Source organism: Hypanus sabinus, chromosome 2 (assembly GCF_030144855.1).
Source record: "Hypanus sabinus isolate sHypSab1 chromosome 2, sHypSab1.hap1, whole genome shotgun sequence".
Classification (NCBI taxonomy): domain Eukaryota; kingdom Metazoa; phylum Chordata; class Chondrichthyes; order Myliobatiformes; family Dasyatidae; genus Hypanus; species Hypanus sabinus.
The window spans coordinates 29,560,957-29,584,056 of record NC_082707.1 but is presented as its reverse complement, the minus strand read 5'-3'; the positions used below and the strand labels follow the sequence as shown (position 1 = coordinate 29,584,056).

Genomic DNA, 23,100 nt, shown 5'->3' with positions numbered 1-23,100 from the left:
AATTTAATGCAGACAAATGCAAGGTTTTGCACTTCAGTAGGACCAACCTGGATAGGTATTACACAGAGAACAGTAAGGCACTGAGGTGCGTGGAGGAACAAAAGGAGTTGGGAATACAGGTCCATAATTCATTGAAAGTTGGCGTCACAGGTAGAGAGCATTGTAAAGAAAGCTTTTGGCACATTAGTCTTCATAAATCAATGCATTAAGTACAGGAGATGGGACATTATGTTGTAGATGTATAAGACCTTGATGAGGCCTAATTTGGACAATAGTGCACAGTTTTGGTCAGCTGATGGCAGGAAAGATATAAACAAGGTTGAAAAAGTGCAGAGAAAGTTTACAAGGATGGAGATGAAGAGGAACTATTTTCCCAGAGAATGGTGAGTCTGTCGAATTCTCTGCCTAATGAAGCAGTGAAGGCTACCTTGGTAAATATACTTAAGACAAGTTTGGATAGATTTTTGCATAGACGGGGAATTAGGGGTTATGAGGAAAAGGCAGGGAGGTGGAAATGAGTCCATGGCCAGATCAGCCATGATCTTATTGAATGGCAGTGCAGGTTCGATGGACGGATGGCCTACTCCTGCTCCTATTTCTTATGTTCTTATACTCAACTGAGGTTGGGTGGGACTGCAACCAGAGGTCATGGCTTAAGGGTGAAAGGCGAGAAGTTTAAGAGAAACATGAGAGGAAACTTCTTCACTCAGAGGGTCATAAGAGTATGGAATGATCTGCCAGCATAAGTGGTCCATGCGAGCCTGGTTTAAGAGAAATTTGGACAGGTACAAGGATAGTAGGGACATGAACGGCTATTATCCCAGTGAAGGTCGTTGGGAGTAGGCAATTTAAATAGTTTTTTGGTATGGATTAAATGGGCCAAAGGGCTTCTTTGTGTGCTGTATTTCTCTATGAATGTGTTTATATACAAACTTAATATTTTGTCTTGTCTTGTGTCAAGTATATTGCTGTAAGTCAATGTGTCACCGGAGTAAATTTTGCCTTCGTAGTCTGGATGAAGAACTTGGAGCGGCTTTCCTGCTTGAAAAGAATCAACAAGATGTTCACTTGTATCATTTTCTGTGAAACAGCAATCAGGGAATTCCGTAATAAACAGGTAGCACTTCTCACAAGATTTCCTTTGCATTACCTTCTCAGGTAATGTGTTGGCTGAACTCAGTAGGCAAGGATTATGTACAACACTATCTCCAAATCAGGTACAGCTTTCTCTGCATTGAAGAGCAAATTTGCATGCTTTGTATAAGATTGTGGGCAATCGATGCAGATGTAGGTCACATGGTGTCTCAGCCTTTGGCCTCGACTGCACTTTCCTGCTTCTCCCCCCAAGAATCTGACTCAGTTATAGACCAACTATCTGCTTGTCTTTGCAATGAAAATATGTAATCATTCTACCTCTACTTGTCTCTGAGATAAAGAACTCCAGGAATTCAAAATCCAACTAAGGTGAATTTCCATATTGTCTCCACCTTAAATGGGTGACTTCCTGTTCTGAAACTGTTCCCCTCAAGTCTTAGATTCCCTCAGAAAGGAAAAATCATCTCAACACTCATCCTCTCAGGACTTCTCTGAATCAAATACTCCCCAATAGATCATTTCATTCTATGAAACAATATTTGCCCAACTAGTTCAAAACAAGACAACCTTTTCATCCTTTGGATTCAATGTATTGAACCTTCTCTAAACTGTCTCCAATCCAAATATAATTCTCTTTGAAGGACAATAACAAAATTATATGTAGCACTCCTGGCTTGAATTTATCAATCCTCTCTGCTGCTGTAACAAGAATTCTCTGCATTTCTACATTCACCATTTCTATAACAAAGAGCAATGTTCCATCGCTTTATTTGTATTAAGGAGTCATATAGTCATATAGCATGACCCTTCAGCTCATCTCATCATTGCTGAACAAGTTGCCCATCTAAGCTAATCCCATTTGCTGATGCTTGACTGGTTTCCCTGGATGGGTCGGAGAGGAATTTTCCAGATTTTTTCTCCTCAATTGGCAAATCGTTTTTTTCTCCCCGGGTGATCACATGGGTTTGGGCGGGATGAATAATAAAATAAAATGGGCGGCATGGTGCCCTGTTGGTTGGCACTGTTGCCTTGTGGGATTCGGTGATAACTAGAGTTGATTGGATCAGTCATGATCTTGTTGAATGGCGGAGCAGGCTTGAGGGGCCGATTGGCCTACTCCTGCTCCTATCTCTTATGTTCTTATGTTATGTTATGTAAAACTTTCCTATCCAGTTCCTGTCCAAATGTCTTTTAAACATTATCACTGTTTGTGCCTCAACAGACTTAATGTCAGCAAACTTAATTCTGGCAATAGAGCTGTACTTTGCCTCACAGTCACAGTTATAAAGCAGGGAGAGCAGGGAGCTAAAAACACAGCCTTGACATTTGGAAAGATCACAGCCAAATACAATCAGTATCTCTGCAGCTATTTCTCTTGAGACACCAGCTTGCAGAGCATCATGCCCAAGGGGATTGTCTGTGTTTAGTCCCATAAATTTGTCTCGTAGCTTTTCTCGGATGATTATAATTGTCTTATGCTATTCTTTCTCTTTTGGTCTATAGATATTCTACAATTATATCAGTGCATTTAGTATCCTGTCTGTAAAGACAGGTACAAACTATCTGTTCAAAATCTCTGACATTTCTTTATTTCTCATTATTAATTCCCCAATCATTTCATTTTTAGCTTCTCTTTTTATTTGCTTGCAGATACTCACTGTCGCAATTCATTTCTGGCTTACTTTCATAATCTGATTTCTTTTTACAGTTTTAGAGATATCCTTTATTGTTCTTTTAAATTTTTGAACCTTCTATAAATCATCGCAACACCATATGCCTTTTCTTTCAGTTGGTTTATCATTCGTAATTTCCTTGTTTAGCCACAGAGCCACATTTCTTTCATTTTGGGTGTTTGGAACATATCACATTTTAGACTTACGAAGTAACTCCTTTTTTTATGTCTTTTTATTTCATATCTTCCTTATAATCTATTTTCCCAGCCAATTCGGCATTCATGGCCTCTATTTCAGTTTAAGGTAGAAGGCACAAGCGTCACACTGTGAAACTGAATATGAAATGCTTTCATCTGAGAACACTCATCCCTAGAGACTCCTTGCCTATAAGATGATTAATTAATCCTTGCTTATTTCACATGACAAGATATAAAATGGCCTGTTCCCTGCTAGTTTCACTCGCTATTGTCTAAGAAAAAGTCACAATGCACCAAATATATGATTCCTTTAGGTAATCTTTGCCAATACCATTTGTCCAGTCTGTATAAAGGTTAAAATCAGCCATGATTCCTTTATTTTTTTTATTTTTATTTTGCTGTACTTTTAGCTGCTATCAGATGGACCTGCAGATTATCTCTATCAGTAATTTCTTTCCCTTATTATTTATTATCCAAACTAATTACATTTTTTGATTTTCCAACCCAAAATTACTTTTCACCACCGTGTTGATCTAATCTTTTATTGGCAAATCTAATATGTATCTAGATCTGTTAGATATTGGCTTGAAATGTACCCCTAGTGTGTACACCTTAAGTATTATAAGCAGAACATAATGCACTTTGTTTTACCATGTCCTTTAAGCAAACCATTACGTCATAGCGTCATAGGAAGTCATTACTGCCTGTGGCCATCAAACTTTACAACTCCTCCCTCAGAGTGTCAGACACCCTGAGCCAATAGGCTGGTCCTGGACTTATTTCCACTTGGAATAATTTACTTCTTATTATTTAATTATTTATGGTTTTATATTGCTATATTTCTTCACTATTCTTGGTTGGTGCGACTGTAATGAAACCCAATTTCGCTCGGGATCAATAAAGTATGTTTGTCTGTCTGTATGTTCAAATAATAATCTACTTATAAAGTTATGAGGATTTGAAACTGAATCGAATTTATCTAGTAAAAAGCTAATTTGTGGAGCTCATTGAGAAAAGCTGATATTCTGATATAATGCATTGCTCAGACAGTGTAAAATGTAGAAAATAAATATTCACCTGCAAATAAGTAATGCACAAGTCCAATATTACACCAGGTATTTTAGAACACTGATTATCCAAAAAATGAACAATTGATTCCTAGCATTATCATAGCTGACAGGTCATGTGGTTCTTTCCCGGCTACAGTGTCACTCTGAATGCACTATTTCAGTTACGTATTCAATTAGCTGCCTCCCCTTTCATTTTTACCCAATGCTGGTTGTGACAATGAGGAATATTTTTAATGTAACAGCTCTTGTACCAGTATCATAAGCACACCAGGCAGTAGCATATTGAGTTAACCCAAACCCTACCAAAGAAACAAATGGGCATGAATCTACAAATAGAATGACAAGGGCATCTTGGCTCATGAAGCACAAAGCTTGCTGGTGTAACCTGAAGTAAGACAGTAATTTGTTTTCCCAAGGTAAAGATCACCAACGATAATGGGTACTTTGCTTCTTCCTTCACTGTGGAAGACACTAGCAGTGTGCCAAAGGTCCATGAGTGTCAGGGAGCAAGAGTGTGCGAGGCAAACTGAAAGGTCATAAGATTGGTAAGTCACCTGGACCAGATGGACTACATCCCAGAGTCCTGAAAGATGTTGCTGAAGAGATAACGGATGCACTGGTCATGGTCATTCAAGAATCACTTGATTCTGGCATGGTCCGAGAGGACTGGAAAATTGCAAATGGCACTTCACTCTCTAAGAAGGGAGGAGAGCAAAAGAAAGGAAATTGTAGACCAGTTAGCCCAACCTCAATGGTTGAGAAAGTGCTATTATTAAGGATGAGATTTCGAGGTACTTGGAGACTAATGATAAAATAATTCAAAGTCAGCATGAATTCTGTAAAGGGAAATTTTGCCTGATAAATCTGTTAGATTTTTTTTCGAGGAAGTGACAAACAGAGTGGACAAAAGACAGACAGTGGATGTCATTTACTTGGATTTTCAGTAAGTATTTGATTCACACATGAGGCTGCTTAACAAGAATAAATTCCTATGGTATTACAAGAAAGATACTGGCATGGATAGAGGAATGGCTGACAGGCAGGAGGCAGCAAGTGGGAATAAAGAGGGCCTTTTGGGGTTAATGCCAGTGATTAATGGTGTTCCTTAGAGGTCAGTATTGAGACCACTACTTTTCACGCTGTTTGTCAATGATTTGGATAATGGAGTTGATGACTTTGTAGCAAAGTTCACAGATGATACAAAGATAGGATCTGCCATGATGGAATGGCAGAAGATACTTAATGGGCTGAATGGCCTAATTCTGCTCCAATGTCTTATGGTCTAATAATGTTGCACTAAATGCAGAGTCCAAAGTGCGCACAGGACATGGCTCCATATACTACCTTGAGATTCATTTTCTTGTGAGCATTCACAAGAGAATAAAGAAATACAATGGAATCAGTGAAAAACTACACACAAAGTTTGACGAACAACCAATGTGGAAATGAAGGCAAACTGTGCAAATACAAACAAAATTAAAAACAATAAATAAATAAATGCATACTGAGAACATGCATTCACAGTGACTGGAAATGAGTCAATAGGTTGTGGAATCAGATCAGAGTTGAGGTTGTTTATGCTGGTTTGGGAGCCTGATGACTAAACAATGAAAACTGTTTTAATATAGTGATGGGGCCTTCTTCCCAAAAGCAGCAGCATACAGTAGATTGGATTATGTTGGACTAGATAGGATATTTGGCCCCACCAATTCAGTGCTAGCATTTATGTATCTCTTTCCCATCATTCCTCAGCTAAATCCATTGGGGTCACACTCTATTCCCTTCTCCCTCATGTACCTGTCCAGCCTCCTCTCTACTATTCACTTCATGCTCTCCTTGAAGTAGTGAGTTCTGTTTTCTCATCCCAGGTGCTGAGGGAAAATAAGAGAGGACAAAGTGAATGAACTTGGTAGGGCACAACATTGTAAGCTGAAGGGCCTGTAATGTGCTGTAGATTTCTATGTTCAATGTTCTATGTACCTAGTGTAGTAAATGGTTGTTGTGTGTTCTTCATGCCAGATGTTGGAGTCCCAGGTGACCCAGAGTTTCCCAAGGAACAATATCTATGTGAAGTGCACCCAGCTGCAGCTCCTTGAAGACCGTGTTAGGATTCTGGACCAGCAACTGGATGACCTTCGGCTTGTAAGGGAGAGTGAGGAGGAAAAAAAGGGACAGCCATGATTGGATGGTGGAGCAGAACTCAATGTGCTAAATGGCCTAATTCTACTGCTATGACTTATGGTCTATAATTGATCAGAGCTTACACGGAAATAGTCACCTCAAAGGTGCAGGAGGCGAGTAGCTGGGTTACCGTCATGAGAAGTGCAAGTGTGAATAGGCAATCAGCACAGAGCACCCTGTGGCCATTCCCCTCAATAACAAGTATACCATTTTAGATACTCTTGTGGGGGAATGACCTCCAAAGGAATGCCATGGAGACCAGGTTACTGGCACTGAGCTTGGGTCCGTGGTGCAGAAGGGAAAGAGAGAGAAGAAGGTATCAGTAGTGATAGGGGACTGAATAGTCAGAGAAGCAGACAGGAGATTCTGTGGATGTGAGCAGGGCACCCAAATAGTATGTTGCCTCCCAGGAGCCAGGATCAGGGACATCTCAGATTGCGTTCACAACATTTTGGAGAGGGGAGGGAGAGCAGCCAGATGTCTTGGTACATATTGGTACCAATGACATAGGAAGGAAAAGCAAAGAGGTCCTGAAAAGAAAATTGAGAAAACTAGGTAGAAAGCTGAGAAGCAGGACCTTCGGGTAGTAATTTCTGGATTGCTGCCTATGCCACATGCCAGTAAAAGTAGAAACAGGATGATTTAGTAGATAATGCATGGCTGAGAAGCTGGTGCAGGGGGCAGGGCTTCAGATTCCTGAATCATTGGGATCTCATCTGGGAGAGGTATAACCAGGACAAAAGTGACGGGCTGCACCTGAACCCAAGGGGGACAAATATTACATAGAAATATAGAAAAACTACAGCACAGTACAGGCTTTTCAGCCCACAATGCTGTGACAAACATGTACTTACTTTAGAAATTACCTAGGGTTACCCATAGCCTCTATTTTTCTAAGGACCATGTACCTATCCAGGAGTCTCTTAAAAGACCATATTGTTTCCGCCTCCACCACCATAAGCCAGCAGCCCGTTCCACACACTCACCACCTCTCATCCTCCGTCGCTCCAAGGAGAAAAGGCCAAATTCACTCAGCCTACTCTCACAAGGCATACTCCCCAATCCAGGCAACACCCTTGTAAATCTCCTCTGCACCCTTTCTATAGTTTCCACATCCTCCCTGCAGTGAGGTGACCAGAAATGAGCACAGTACTACAAGTGGGGTCTGACCAGGGTTCTATATAGGTGCAACATTATTTCTCGGCTCTTAATCTCAATTCCATGATTGACGAAGGCCAATGCAACATATGCCTTCTTAACCACAGTGTCAACCTGTGCAGGGGCTTTGAGTGTCCTATGGAGTGTCCCCAATCCCTCTGATCCTCCATACTGCCAAGAGTCTTACCACTAATACTATATTTTGCCATCATATTTGACCTGCCAAAATGAACCGTTTCACACTTAACTGGGTCGAACTCCACCTGCTGCTTCTCAGCCCAGTTCTGCACCCTATCAATGTCCCACTGTAACCTCTGACAGCCCTCCACACTGTCCACAACACCCCCCACCTTTGTGACATCAGCAAATTTACTAACCCATCCCTCCACTTCCATTTATAAAAATCACAAAGAGTAGGGGTCCCAAAACAGATCACTGGTTACCAACCTTCATGCAGAATGTGACCTGTCTACAACCACTCTTTGCCTTCTGTGGGTGAGCCAATTCTGGATCCACAAAGCAAGGTCGCCTTGCATAAGTTACCTTACCAAATGCGCTGCTGAAATCCATATACACTATATCTACTGCTCTACCTTCATCAACGTGTTTAGTCACATTCTTAAAAAATTAAATCAGGCTCGTAAGGCATGACCTGCCTTTCATAAAGCCATGCTGACTATTCCTAATCATATTATGCTTCTCCGTGTTGGCGCGTGGCCAAGTGATTAAGGCGTTGGTCTAGTGATCTGAAGGTCACTAGTTTGAGCCTCAGCTAAGGCAGTGTGTTGTGTCCTTGAGCAACACACTTAACCATACATTGCTCTGTGACGACACCAGTGCCAAGGCTTATCGGCCCTTGCCCTTCCCTTGGACAACATCAGTAGCATGGAGAGGGGAGATCTGCAGCATGAGCAAATGCCAGTTTCCCATACAACCCTGCCCAGGCCTGCGCCCTGGGAACTTCCCAAAACACAAATCCATGGTCTCTCAAGACTAACAGATGCCTATAAAAAAATATGCCTCTCCAAATGTTCAAAAATCCTGCCTCTGGATCTTTTCCATCAACTTACCGACCACTGAAGTAAAACTCACTGATCTCACTGGGCTATCTCTACTCCCTTTCTTGAATAAGGGAACAATGTCTGCAACCCTCCAATCCTCCGGAACCTCCCCCGTCCCCATTGATGATGCAAAGATCATCGCCAGAGGCTCAGCAATCTCCTCCCTCGCCTTCCACAGTAGCCCGAGGTACATCTCATCCAGTCCCAGAGACTTACCCAACTTGATGCTTTCCAAAAGCTCCAGCACATCCTCTTTCTTCATGTCTATATGCTCAAGCTTTTCAATCCACTGTAACTCATCCCTACAATTGCCAAGATCCTTTTCCGTAGCAAATACTGAAGCAAAGTATTCATTAAGTACCTCAACTATCTCCTGCGGTTCCATACACACTTTTCCACTGTCACACCTGTTTGGTCCTATTTTCACACGTCTTATGCTTTGTGGTTTTCTTTAATAGTGCTCGCCAAGGCCCTCTCATGGCCCTTTCTGGCTCTCCTAATTTCATTCTTAAGCTCCTTCCTGCTAGCCTTATAATCTTCCAGATTTCTGTCATTACCTAGTTTTTTTAACCTTTCATAAGCTTTTCTTTTTTTCTTCACCAGATTTTCAACAGCCTTTGTACACCATGGTTCCTGTACCCTACCATCCTTTCCCTGTCTCATTGGAACGTACCTATACAGAACACCACACAACTATCCCCTGAACATTTGCCACATTTCTGCCGTACATTTCCAAGTTCCTGCCTGATAGCTTTATATTTCCCCTTACTCCAATTAAACACTTCCCTAACTTGTCTGTTCCTATCCCTCTCCAATGCTATGGTAAAGAAGATAGAATTGTGATCACTATCTCCAAAATGCTCTCCCACCGAGAGATCTGACTCCTGACCAGATTCATTTCCCAATACCAGATCAAGAACAGCCTCTCCTCTTGTCGGCTTCCCTACACATTGTGTCAAGAAACTTTCCTGAGCACACCAAACAAACTCCACCCCATCTAAACCCCTTGCTCAGAGGAGATGCCAAATAATATTTGGGAAATTAAAATTTCCCACCACAACAACCTTGTTATTATCACACCTTTCCAGAATCTGTCTCCCCATCTGCCCCTCGATGTCCCTGTTACTACTGGGCGGTCTATAAAAAACACACAGTAGAGCTGTTGACCCTCTCCTATTTCTAACCTCCACCCAGAGAGACTCCATAGACAATCCCTCTGTGACCTCCCGTTTTTCTTCAGCTGTGACACTACCTCTGATCAGCAGTGCCACACCCCCACCTCTTTTGCCTCCCTCCCTGTCCTTTCTGAAACACCTGAACCCCAAGTAGCCATTTCTGCCATGAGCCACCCAAGTCTCTGTAATGGCCACAATATCATAGCTCCAAGTGCTGATCCACGCTCTAAGCTCATACGCTCTATTCATGATGCTTCTTATATTAAAATAGACACATCTCAAACCATCGGACTGAGTGTATCTCTTCTCTAACACCTGCCTATCCTCCCTTTTGCACTGTCTCCAAGCTTTCTCTATATGCGAGCCAACCACCCCTCTGTCTCTTCAGTTCGGTTCCCACCCCTCAGCAATTCTAGTTTAAACTCTCCCCAGTAGCCTTAGCAAACCACCCTGCCAGGATATTGGTCCCCCTGGGATTCAAGTGCAAGCCGTCCTTTTTGTACAGGTCACACCTGCCCCAAAAGAGGTCCCAATGATCCAGAAATCTGAATCCCTGCCCCCTGCTCCAATCCCTCAGCCACGCATTTATCCTCCATCTCATTCTATTCCTATATTCACTGTTGCGTGGCACACGCAGTAATCCCGAGATTACTACCTTTTGAGGTCATGCTTCTCAATTTCCTTCCTAACTCCCTGTAGTCTGTTTTCAGGACACCTCTCCTTTCCTACCTATGTCGTTGGTACCAATATGTACCACGACCTCTGGCTGTTCTCCTTCCCACTTCAAGATATTGTGGACGCAATCAGAAACATCCTGGACCCTGGCACCTGGGAGGCAAACTACCATCTGAGTTTCTTTCCTGCATCCACAGAACCGCCTGTCTGATCCCCTAACTAAAGAGTTCCCTATCACTGCTGCCATCCTCTTCTTTTCCCTATCCATCTGAGCCACAGGACCAGACTCTGTGCCAGAGGCACGGCCACTGTTGCTTCCCCCATACTCAAATAGGAATACTTATTGTTAAGGGGGACAGCCACAGGGGTACTCTCTCGTATCTGTCTCCTGCCCTTCCCTCTCCTGACTGTTATCCACTTATCTGTCTCCCAAGTTCCCGGTGTGACTACTTGCCTATAGCTCCTCTCTATCACCTCCTCACTCTCCCTGACCAGGCGGTGATCATCGAGCTGCGTCTCCAGTTCCCTAACCCGGTCCCTCAGGAGCTGCAGCTCGACACACCAGGTGCAAATGTGGCCGTCCGGGAGGCTGGTACAGAATACCGGCCTCACTACCTGTTTCTATTCCTCACAGGTAACTTACCTCGCCTCGACCCGTTATCGCCGAAGCCCGAATGAGCCAAAGCCTTACCACTCTGCCTCAGATCACTCCGTCGATGACCACTCCACTAGGCAGTGTCTCCCTTTTATGCCTGAACGTTCCCTGCTATCTAACTCATAAATGGTGCTCCGGTTATAGCCGCTGATAGGCCACATACAATGGACTAACACTCTCAAAGTTCCCTTTTTAAATAAACACTGCCAACCTGCGAGAAATCCCTCTTGGTAAAGTTCTGTTAATGCTGCTGATAGGCCATGTATATTCTCATGGGCCAGTGTGTTAGAGCTTTTGGGGAGGGTTTAAACTAATTTGGCAGGAGGATGCGAATTGGAATGAAGGGACTCAGGATAGGACAGATGATAAAAAAGCAAAGATGGTGTGCAGTCAGATTGCCAGGCAAATGATAGGACACTATTGCAACCAGCAGGGTGAGTGTCAGTGCATTAGGGATACAGTACTCAAAGTGTTAAATCTCAATGCACAGACTATAAGAAATAAGGTGGATGATCTTGTTGCATTATTATAGGTTGTCAGGTTTGATGTTGTGGTTCACTGAATCATGGCTGAAGGATGGTTACAGCTGGGAACTGAATGCCCAAGTTACACATTGTATCAGAGGGATAGGAAGGTAGGCAAAGGGGTGGCATGGCTCTGCTAATAAAGAATGGCATCAAATCAGTAGAAAGATGTGACTAAGGATCAGAAGATGTTGAATTCTTGGGGGTTGAGTAAGAAACTGCAAGGGTGAAAGGACTCTGATGCAGTTATATACAAGCCTCTCATCAGTATCTGGGATATGGACCACAGTTTACAATGGGAAATAAAAAAGGTGTGTCACAAGGACAATGTTATGATTGTCATGGGAGATTGGGAAAATCAGATTGGTAATGGATTTCAAGAGAGTGAGTTTGAATGCCTATGAGATGGTTTTTAGAGCCGTTTGTCGTTGAGCCGACTAGGAGATCAGCTACACTGGAATGGGTGTTATGTAATGAACTGGAGATGATTAAGAAGCTTAGGGTAAAAGAACCCTTAGCAGATAGTGATCACAATATGATTGTGTTCAACTTGGAATTTGATAGGGAGGAAGCAAAGCCTGATGTAGCAGTTTTTCAGTGGAGTAAGGGAAATTACAGGTGCATGAGAGAGGAGCTGTCCAAAGTAAATTGGAAGGAAATGCTGGCGGGGATGTCAGCAAAGCAGCAATGGCTTGAGTTTCTGGGGAAAAAGAGGAAGGTGCAGGATAGATGTGTTCTAAAAACAAAGTAATACTCAAATAACAAAATAGTACAACTGTGCCTGACAAGAGAAGTCAAAATGTAAAAGCAGAAGAGAGGATATACAACAAAAGCAAAAATTAGTGGGAAGATAGAGGATTGGGAAGCTTCTAAAAACCTACAGAAAGCAACAAAAAGAAGCATTAGGAGGAAGAAGATGAAATACGAAAGGAAGCTAGCAAACAATATCTAAGTGGATAGTAAAGGCTTTTTTAAGTATGTTAAAAAAAAGAGAGAGATGAGAGTGGATATAGAACCACTAGAAAATTGGGCCAAAGAAATAAAAACAGGGGACAAGAAGATGGCAAATAAACTGAATGAGTATTTTGAATTCATCTTAACTGTGCCAGATGTTGAAAGGTGTAAAGGAAGAGAAGTGAGTGCAGTTACTATTACAAGGGAGAAGGTGCTCAAAAAGCTGAAAGACCCAAGGGTGAATAGGTCACCTGAACCAGATGAACTGCACCCTAGGGTTCTGAGGTGTAGCAGTAGAGGTTGTAGAGGCATTAGTAATAATCTTTCAAAAATCATTGGACTCTAGCACAGTGCCAGAGGACTGGAACATTGCAATTATCACTCCACTCTTTAAGAAAAGAGGAAGGCAACAGAAGGGAAACTATTGACCAGTTAACCTGACCTCAATGATTGGGAAGATGTCTAAGTCAATTGTTAAAGATGAGATTATGGAGTACTTGATGACACAGGATAAGATAGAACAAAGTCAGCATGGTTTCCTTAAGGGAAAATCTTGCCTAGCTAACCTATTGGAATTCTTTAAGGAGATTACAAATAGGATAGGTAAAGGAGATGCAGTGGATCTTGTATATTTGGACTTTCAGGAGGCCTTTGACAAGGTGCCACACATGAGGCTGCTTACCGAGTTAACAGCCCGTGGTATTACAGGAAAGTTACTAACATGGTTAGAGCATTGGCTGATTGGAAGGAGGCACCAAGTGGGAATAAAAGGATCCTTTTTCTGGTTGGCTGCCAGTGACTAGTGGTGTTTTGCAGGGGTCGGTATAGGGCTCATGCACTTTGGTAGTAGAAATAAATATGCAGACTATTTTCTAAATGGGGAGAAAATCCAAAAATCTGAGATGCAAAGAGTTTTGGGAGTCCTTGTGCAGGTTGAGTTGGTGGTGAGGAAAGCAAATGCCATGTTAGCATTCATTTCAATAGTCTAGAGTACAAGAGCAAGGATGTGATGCTGAGGCTTTATAAGGCACTGGTGAGGCCTCACCTTTAGTATTCTGAACAGTTTGGGCTCCTTATCGAAGAAAAGATGTGCTGGCATTGGAGAGAGTTCAGAGGAGGTTCACAAGGACGATTCTGGGAATTAAAGGGATATCATACGAGAAACAGTGTAGATGTGGAATGGATGTTTCCCAAGGTGGGGGAGTCTAGGACAAGAGGGCACAGCCTCAAGATAGAGGGATATCCATTTAAAACAGAGATGCGGAGAAATTTCTTTAGCCAGAGGGTGGTGAATTTTTAGAATTTGTTATCACAGGGAGCTGAGGAGTTCAGGTCACTGGGTGTTTTTAGCATGATAGGTTATATAACCATATAACCATATAACAATCACAGCACAGAAACAGGCCATTTTGGCCCTCCTAGTCCGTGCCGAACCCTTAATCTCACCTAGTCCCACCTACCCGCACTCAGCCCATAACCCTCCACTCCTTTCCTGTCCATATACCTATCCAATTTTACCTTAAATGACACAACTGAACTGGCCTCTACTACTGCTACAGGAAGCTCATTCCACACAGCTATCACTCTTTGAGTAAAGAAATACCCCCTCGTGTTTCCCTTAAACTTCTGACCCCTAACTCTCAAATCATGTCCTCTAGTTTGAATCTCCCCTACTCTCAATGGAAACAGCCTGTTCACGTCAACTCTATCTATCCCTCTCAAAATTTTAAATACCTCGATCAAATCCCCCCTCGACCTTCTACGCTCCAATGAATAGAGACCTAACTTGTTCAACCTTTCTCTGTAACTTAATTGCTGAAACCCAGGTAACATCCTAGTAAATCGTCTCTGCACTCTCTCTAATTTATTGATATCTTTCCTATAATTCGGTGACCAGAACTGCACACAATATTCCAAATTTGGCCTTACCAATGCCTTGTACAACTTTAGCATTACATCCCAACTTCTGTACTCAATGCTTTGATTTATAAAGGCCAGTGTTCCAAAAGCCCTCTTCACCACCCTATCTACATGAGACTCCACTTTCAGGGAACTATGCACAGTTATTCCTAGATCTCTCTGTTCCTCTGCATTCCTCAATGCCCTACCATTTACTCTGTATGTTCTATTTGGATTATTCCTGCCAAAATGTAGAACCTCACACTTCTCAGCATTAAACTCCATCTGCCAATGTTCAGCCCATTCTTCTAACCGGCATAAATCTCCCTGCAAGCTTTGAAAATCCACCTCATTATCCACAACACCTCCTACCTTAGTATCATCGGCATACTTACTAATCCAATTTACCACCCCATCATCCAGATCATTTATGTATATTACAAACAACATTGGGCCCAAAACAGATCCCTGAGGCACCCCGCTAGTCACCGGCCTCCATCCCGATAAACAATTATCCACCACTACTCTCTGGCATCTCCCATCTAGCCACTGTTGAATCCATTTTATTACTCCAGCATTAATACCTAACGACTGAACCTTCTTAACCAACCTTCCATGTGGAACTTTGTCAAAGGCTTTGCTGAAGTCCATATAGACTACATCCACTGCCTTACCCTCGTCAACATTCCTCGTAACTTCTTCAAAAAATTCAATAAGGTTTGTCAAACATGACCTTCCACGCACAAATCCATACTGGCTACTTCTAATCAGATCCCGTCTATCCAGATAATTATAAATACTATCTCTAAGAATACTTTCCATTAATTTATCCACCACTGATGTCAAACTGACAGGTCTATAATTGCTAGGCTTCCTTCTAGAACCCTTTTTAAACAATGGAACCACATGAGCAATACGCCAATCCTCCGGCACAATCCCCGTTTCTAATGACATATTAAAGATCTCCGTCAGAGCTCCTGCTATTTCTACACAAACTTCCCTCAAGGTCCTGGGGAATATCCTGTCAGGACCCAGAGATTTATCCACTTTTAAATTTCTTAAAAGCACCAGTACCTCCACCTCTTTAATTGTCATAGGTTCCATAACTTCCTTACTTGTTTCCCACACCTTAGACAATTCAATATCCTTCTCCTTAGTGAATACCAAAGAGAAGAAATCATTCAAAATCTCTCCCATCTCCTTCGGTTCCACACATAGCTGACCACTCTGATTCTCTAAGGGGCCAATTTTATCCCTCACTATCCTCTTGCTTTTAATATAACTGTAGAAACCTTTCAGATTTACTTTCACCTTATTTGCCAAACCAACCTCGTATCTTCTTTTAGCTTTTCTAATCTCTTTCTTAAGATTCCTTTTACATTCTTTATATTCCTCGAGCAATTCCTTTACTCCATGCTGCCTATATCTATTATAGACATCCCTCTTTTTCTGAACCAAATTTCTAATACCCCTTGAAAACCATGGTGCTCTCAAACCTTTAACCTTTCCTTTCACCCTAACAGGAACATAAAGATTCTGTACCCTCATAATTTTACCCTTAAATGACCTCCATTTCTCTATTACATTCTTCCCATAAAACAACTTGACCCAATCCACTCTCTCTAAATCCCTTCGCATCCCCTCAAAGTTAGCCTTTCTCCAATCAAAAATCTCAACTCTAGGTCCAGTCCTGTCCTTCTCCATAATTATATTGAAGCTAATGCTATTGTGATCACTGAGTTCTTGATGGAGATGGCAGCACAGTGAGAAGGGGAAAGAAGGGTCAACCATGATTGAATGGCAGAGCAGACTTGATGGGCCACATGTCCTCATTCTGCTCCTATGTCTTATGGTCTTTTCTTTCTGTCACATTTACTCCATATATGTTTCAACTCTCTCTGCGCAAGTTTTCAAATATCTTTTCATCCAATGTGAACTCAAAACACTTGGAGAATGCAATAAACATCTTGAAAGAGTACTGGAGGAGGCTGAATACAAAAAAATTTGTTAATGATAGTGCTGCCATTGCATTGGCACAACAAGACAAGAATTTGTGCTACTAGCAATTAAACTGCAGCTACACAAATTTCTCCTGGAACTATTAATTAATTGGCTAACTATAGCGTATCATTCTCGTCGCCATGGCCACACATCATGACACCTGAAGTACACTCTACCCATCTGCATGTTACTGTGTACTAAAGACATTTATAGTGTTTGCATTACGGGAATCAAAAAAAACAAGTTATGTAGACACTTACTGTTAGGATGCAAATGATATAAATATCATGACCAAGAGTTTCCACTTTGTTCTGGCCCTGCAGGGTACATGTTGTGCAGAACAATCATGCTCATTGTCTATAATTATATTCCTTCCTCAAGTTTCCACTTAAGTGAGAAAGTAAATGACCATGGCTAGATAAAAGCTGGGTGGGAGCAGATTCTGATGGAAAATAAATACCAGCATTTCATTTGTTCAAAAGCTGTGATCAACTAGCACAATAATTTATTTATTGAGATACAGTGTGGAATAGGCCGTCTGGCCTTCGAGCCACTCCACCCAGCAACCCTCTGATTTAACCCTCGCCTAATCATGGGACAATTTACAATTAACCTACCAACCGGTACGGTACATATTTGGACTGTGGGAGGAAACTGGAGCACCCAGAGGAAACCCACACTATCACAGGGAGAACATACAAACTCCTTACTGGCAGCAGTGGGAATTGAACCCAGGTTGCCTGTACTGTAATGCATTGTGCTAACCACTACACTACCGTGCCACCCCAGCATTTAATGCACTTGGTCAGCAATTTTTTAAATCTTTCAATTTTACATTTAAAATAATTTCCAGGATTAAGAAGTGATAACCCATTTTAAAAGGACTTAATCAAATGAAACATTTTTATTCAGTTTGGTCCACTGACCAATTAATTTTAAACAACAGAAATGACTTTACCAGTCTGGTTCCTGGGTAAAGTCTCTCTCATGCAGAGAGAGAATGAGAGGTGGCTGAGTTCAACAGGGTAGAGATGAGAGGAAGTGTCACACAGCTGAGGAATCTAGAATTAGAGATCCCAATGTCAAAGTAAGGGTTTAGCCATTTAGACCGAAATGAGGAAAATTTTCTTCCATCAGACAGAAATATAGCTGGTTATAGACAGGGTAAATGCCAGCAGGGCTTTTCCTGGTTAGGTTGATTGAGATGAGAGCTGGAGTTCATAGTTTAAGGGTGAAAGGTAAAATATTTTAGGGGAACCTGTGGGGGAATTTCTTCACTCAGAGTGTGACGCAAGTGAGCAACAAGCTGCCAGCAGAAGTGGTGGATGCAGTTTCAATTTCAACATTCAAGAGAAATTTGGATTCAGAATTCAGATTCAGTATTGGTTAATGTCATTTCCAGTCCACAAGTATAAAGGAGAACAAAATAATTGTTGCTCCAAATTTGATGCAGCATAAGAAAAACACATTAAGGCTCAGAACACAATAATAATAATTTAAAAAAACACAATAAATATAAATATCTAAGTAGCTTATATACATAAATTGATTGTATGCCCGTGAAGTGACACTCGACACAGGAGTGTCTTGTCATAAGGTGACTAACGGGAAATGATAAAGTCTTGGTTGCTAGGGTTGTAGTGAATAGGAGAAGCATAGAGGACTGTGTTCCATGTGCAGACAGAATAACAATTCAGCACAGACTGGATGGGTCATAAGGCCTGTTTCTGTGCCGTGGTGCTCTATGATTCTATTACTGTCGTACTCTATGACTATAACTGTGGGACTGTATGTCCCAGACAGATGTGATATACTGTAGGATGGGAAAGCAGTGTTGAGGCTGAAGACAACCTTGTTGAATGGCAAAGCAGGCTCAGGGGGCTAAATGGCCTACTCCATGTTATATATTAAAGTTACAATGCTATGACTTTTACCCTGTGGCTCATCCTGTAGCAGTTTCAGTGAGTAGTTTTCCAAAATTAACACTGGAAGGTTGCTGTTTCTTTTGTATTCAACATCAGTACCAGAGTAAATAGTTATCAAGGAGGAAACACAACTGATCATGCCAAGGCAAGGACCAAACTGAGATGGGAAATGAATTCAAATAAAGAGTTTAGATATAGGATTGCTACAGACAATACAATTCTTTCAGCTTGCTTCTCCTATTTCAGATCAAGATGTGAACTTTTGAGTCATTTTCATGGCCAAGCCTCTTAGTTCCTGTTGTGGCAGTAAATTTCTATTTTTTATTTATAACTGAATAATTTACTTTTCCACCAACATGACAATACTGGCACTTAAAGAGGTCCATACCCAATGAAGTTCAAATATTTCAGGTTATTCAATGCCTGGAGAGTAAAATATACCCATTTCTCTGAGAACATGGTGAACAATTTAAAAATGTACAGTATGTTGACCATAGTTATCTCCTTAGATGAATAAAACCTCAGTCCAAAGAAACATCCCACCTAGAGTCCATGCAGATCTCACCATTATCTAGAAGGTCTGGCTTTCCAAAACTTTCTCCAAATCTAATCAATTTTCCTGCTGTCCTTCTACTTGTGTAGGTGAGGTATGTGAGGCCAATGAAAATGAGTGTGAGAGCAATCCTTGCCATAACGAAGGAACCTGTGTGGATGAAGTAAATGGTTACACTTGTCACTGCCCACATGGCTGGGTTGGCATTAACTGCGATGTCCGTAAGTACCTCACAGGTGTTGTTCCACTCTCATCAGGAGTGTGTGTTGACCATTCATGTTCTTCTTGGATCAATATAATCTAATTCAGAAGAATCAGTCCACCAACTGCCTGTCCAGTTATAAACTCAGGAATGTTCATCTGAAAGATAGAATTGTTTGATATTAGTCATAGTAACTTCGTGTAAGAGCAGGACTTCCAATTTTACCTGACATATCAGTCTTAAGAATGAAAAGCTATCCACAGTTCAGTATACACCAGACACCAGCCAGCAGCGAGAGAGATGTTTTTATTATTCACTCCTTTGGAAATAATCACAAAGCAACTTTACAGAAAGTTTTGAAGAATAATAATTTGAGAAGTTGCAGTCTTGGATTTTTACCCAACTTGTAACAGATGATCCTTCATCCTCTTGTAATCACAGTACCAGTACCAAAGTGCATTTTGCAATTATGATCTTTACAACGAGTCAATGAACTATAACTTAAAACAAAATGCATTGTCAAATCATTCATTTAAGATCACTTACTTCTCATCATTTAAAAAATGCATCTCCTTTTGCATTGTTTAATTAAATTACGCTGTTTACTTATATATTCCTTCGGTTACCAGCCTTTGCCTTGAAATGTCTGTATCTATTAATACACAGACCTGGAATGGAAATCTGATCAGATGGCAGAGAGCCTGAATACAATGCCTCGTCACTCCCTCTACATTATCATCGGAGCCCTCTGTGTGGCCTTTGTTCTGATGCTGATTATTTTAATTGTGGGCATCTGTCGTATCAGCCGCATTGAGTACCAGGGCTCTTCCAGACCATCTTACGAGGAGTTCTACAACTGCAGGAGCATTGACAGCGAATTCAGCAATGCAATAGCTTCAATCCGACATGCCAGGTAGGGACACTTATCAATGATCATCATGATGGTAGCTTTAATTAACAATACTGTTGTTTTCTCCGCCCACCCACATTCCCCAAACAACAGAAGCTCAATTATAATGCCTCTGTTTCTCAATCTATCAAATATTTATCCAGTTTAAATGATACAGCTTCCACCATCTGTAAGTGCAGAGAATTCCACCACGCTCTGCCAAAAGAAATTTCTATATACCTCTGTTTTTGGCCTATTATGCTATTGTGGCCATTAATTCTTATGAGGGGGAAGGAGACCTTTGTAAAGCAAAGAGAAAGGTTCAGTGGAAAGGAAAATCTCTTTTAAACTGTCAAGGTGGAAAAAATTATTTTTAATATCATCTGATACTATAATGAGCATCACCTTTTGCACTAAGTTGACCGATGAGAGCCACAGTAGTGTAGCAGTCAGCATAGTGTCATTACAGCACCAGCGACCCAGTTCAGTTCCACCACTGTTTGTAAGGAATTTCTCCCTGTGACTCCTTGGGTTTCCTCCGAGTGCTCTGGTTTCCTCCCATATTCCAAAATGGTACAGGTTAGTAGGTTAATTTGTCACATGGGTGTAATTGGGCTGTGCTGGCTCATTGGGGCAGAAGAACCTGTTAACCATACCCTTGTCATGTAGTTATGTCCCGTTGTTTGACACTCTCCCACTAGTGAAAACATCCAATTATCTATCCAGTCAAACCCTCTTAGGATCTTACAGTGTATGATCAGATCAGATCACTTCACATTCATTTAAACCACTAAGAATAGAGGCCCAAAGTATTTAATCTCTCTTGTTAGGACAACCCTCTCATCCCAGGAATTAGCCTTGTGAATTTTCCTTTCCACTGCTTTCAGTATTATAATATGTTTTTTTTTTGGGTAAGGAGACCAACACTCTACATAGTGTTCCAAATGGAGGCCTCACCAATTCTCTGTACAATTGCATCAAATCCTTCCTAAATTAAACTCCTTGCATTAAACCTCCTTACAATGAAGACCAAAGTGTGTTTGTCTTCTTAACTTGCCAGCTAGCCTTTTGTGATTCATAGACTAGAATACCCAGATCTGGATCCCTCTGTACTTTATTCATGTATAATCTCTCTTCGTTAAGATCTTCCCCTCATTAAACTCCATTTGCCAGCCTTCTGCCCACTCACTCGATCTATCTATGTCCCTTGAGAATCAGTATCTTTATTGCAACATGCCTTTCTGCTTATTTTCATATCACGGGCAGATTTAGAAACCTTACATACTGCTCCTTCCTGTAGCTTATTAATGTAAATACTGAACCAAGAAGTGATCCATATCATACCTCACTAATTTCCTTCTTCCAATCTGAAAAAGAATCATCAACTTCACTCTCTTTTTTCAATGAGACAGCCAGTTTTCAGTCCATTTGAGTACACTTCCTCTGATACCAACGTCTTTTAATATAAGCACCAGCCTCATGAAATGTCTTTTGGAAATTTACAGACTCATCTTACAGAAAGTTGTATTACAATCTAAAGAATTCAAGCAAATTGGTCAAAAATGATTTGCCTCTCATAAAATTAATATGATTCACCTTCTTCTTTGATTATAGCATCTTGCCAATAATAGCTGTTCAACTAACTGTTCTGAAGTTCTCTGTCTTCGGCCTTTCTCTCTTGAACAATTTTTGGATACTGACACAATCATGGTTGTGCACTTTGGCACCAACTTTTGCATCATTCCTTGTATTTAAACTCCCTTTCTTTTCAATTTTACTCTGAACTCTAAATAATAGGGTTCTAGGTCTAGGTTTCAATAAGTACCTTTAATGTCAGAGAAATGGATACAATATACATCCTGAAATTCTTTTCCTTCACAGAGAATCTACCAGAGGATGTTACCAATGACTAGTAGCAATGACCAATGACTAGTACCAATGACCAATGACAGACAGGGAGAATCACAATAATGATCTAATAACATCCTGTACTATTAATCACAACATAGTCAAGTAAATTATAGCAAAGATTTTTTAGATTTTGGATACATACGGAAAATGTTTTTACAGCTACCCATGAATTTATAAAGTTTTGTGTTTGTTAATTGTTCTGATGACAGTACAAATCCTCACACTCTCTCTCTCTCTCTCTCACCATCTTTAATCACTTTAGGTTTGGTAAGAAGGCCAGGCCAGCGATGTATGATGCAACCACTGTGGCCTATGAAGATTACAGTCCTGATGATAAACCACTGGTCACTTTAATCAAAACAAAAGATTTGTAAAGCACAGCTCGTCTTTTATGGGTATAAAAAGGGAAGAAAAAGTACTAACACAGACTGATTCGCACACAAAAATACATACAAAAACACGCACACATTCTCTCTCTCTCACACACACACACGCACGCACGCACACGCACATGCACACACACTGGCTAAATATTTTTAAGACAGAAACAGCTGAAATATTTAAGAGATTTGCTTAATGGGCTAATGGTTGTTTTCTAGTAGTTTGTCATTTAAAAATAGTTTCATGCAGAATATTTGAATTGGAAGTGTTTGTGTTTCTAAACTATTTGTTATGTTAATGAAATATATTTTCAATGTGGCTACTAATTTTAAAAATATTTATCTTATTAGACTGTGAAATATTCACAGAAATCTCTAAGCTAAAGAATCTGATTGTTTGTATATTTGTGTTTTCCTGTCTCTGTGAACCAATATTGCACCATAGTTGGTAGTAATTTTGATTTGTTTTTGAACTCATTTTACTGGGAGAGTGGAGCATGCAGAAGCTTACAACACTATCTTTTTAGCTCTAAAACTTGAGAATGAACAGTGTCCAAGACACTGGGGTTACTTCCTCTGCATGGATACTGTGATGGTCTAAAGGGGACCTGACACTGTGCAAAGTGCAAACACTGAGAATTGTCACTAAATTGATAATCTTATTCAGAGCAACTGGAAGAGTAACTAATGGAGAAATGGCACAATTTTGTAATGTTCCTCTAAATTACTGTACACCAGAGAAAGACCACACTGGACCCAAGAACTGATTCATGTGAATCTAAAGAAAAAAGAAATATGATATCTGTTTAATCAGCACGCTATTAGACTCAGGGCCATTTTCTTTGCCGATTTCCCAACCTACATTCTCTCAAGTTATTAAAAAACATATGCAAAAAAAACAAATTAATTCTAATCCTTTGAT

At 40.9% G+C, this 23,100-nt stretch overlaps 1 protein-coding gene across 1 annotated transcript in view; it reads left to right on the top strand.

The window, feature by feature from the left end:
• dner (delta/notch-like EGF repeat containing) overlaps window positions 1-22,374 on the top strand; it is a 303,208-nt gene extending 280,834 nt beyond the window's left edge. The window contains exons 11-13 of the mRNA XM_059993998.1: window positions 18,886-19,017; window positions 19,665-19,911; window positions 22,061-22,374. Coding sequence (XP_059849981.1) covers window positions 18,886-19,017; window positions 19,665-19,911; window positions 22,061-22,172 — 491 coding nt within the window. The 3' untranslated portion in view covers window positions 22,173-22,374. The remainder of the gene's footprint in view (window positions 1-18,885; window positions 19,018-19,664; window positions 19,912-22,060) is intronic.
• The last annotated feature ends 726 nt before the right edge of the window (window positions 22,375-23,100 follow it).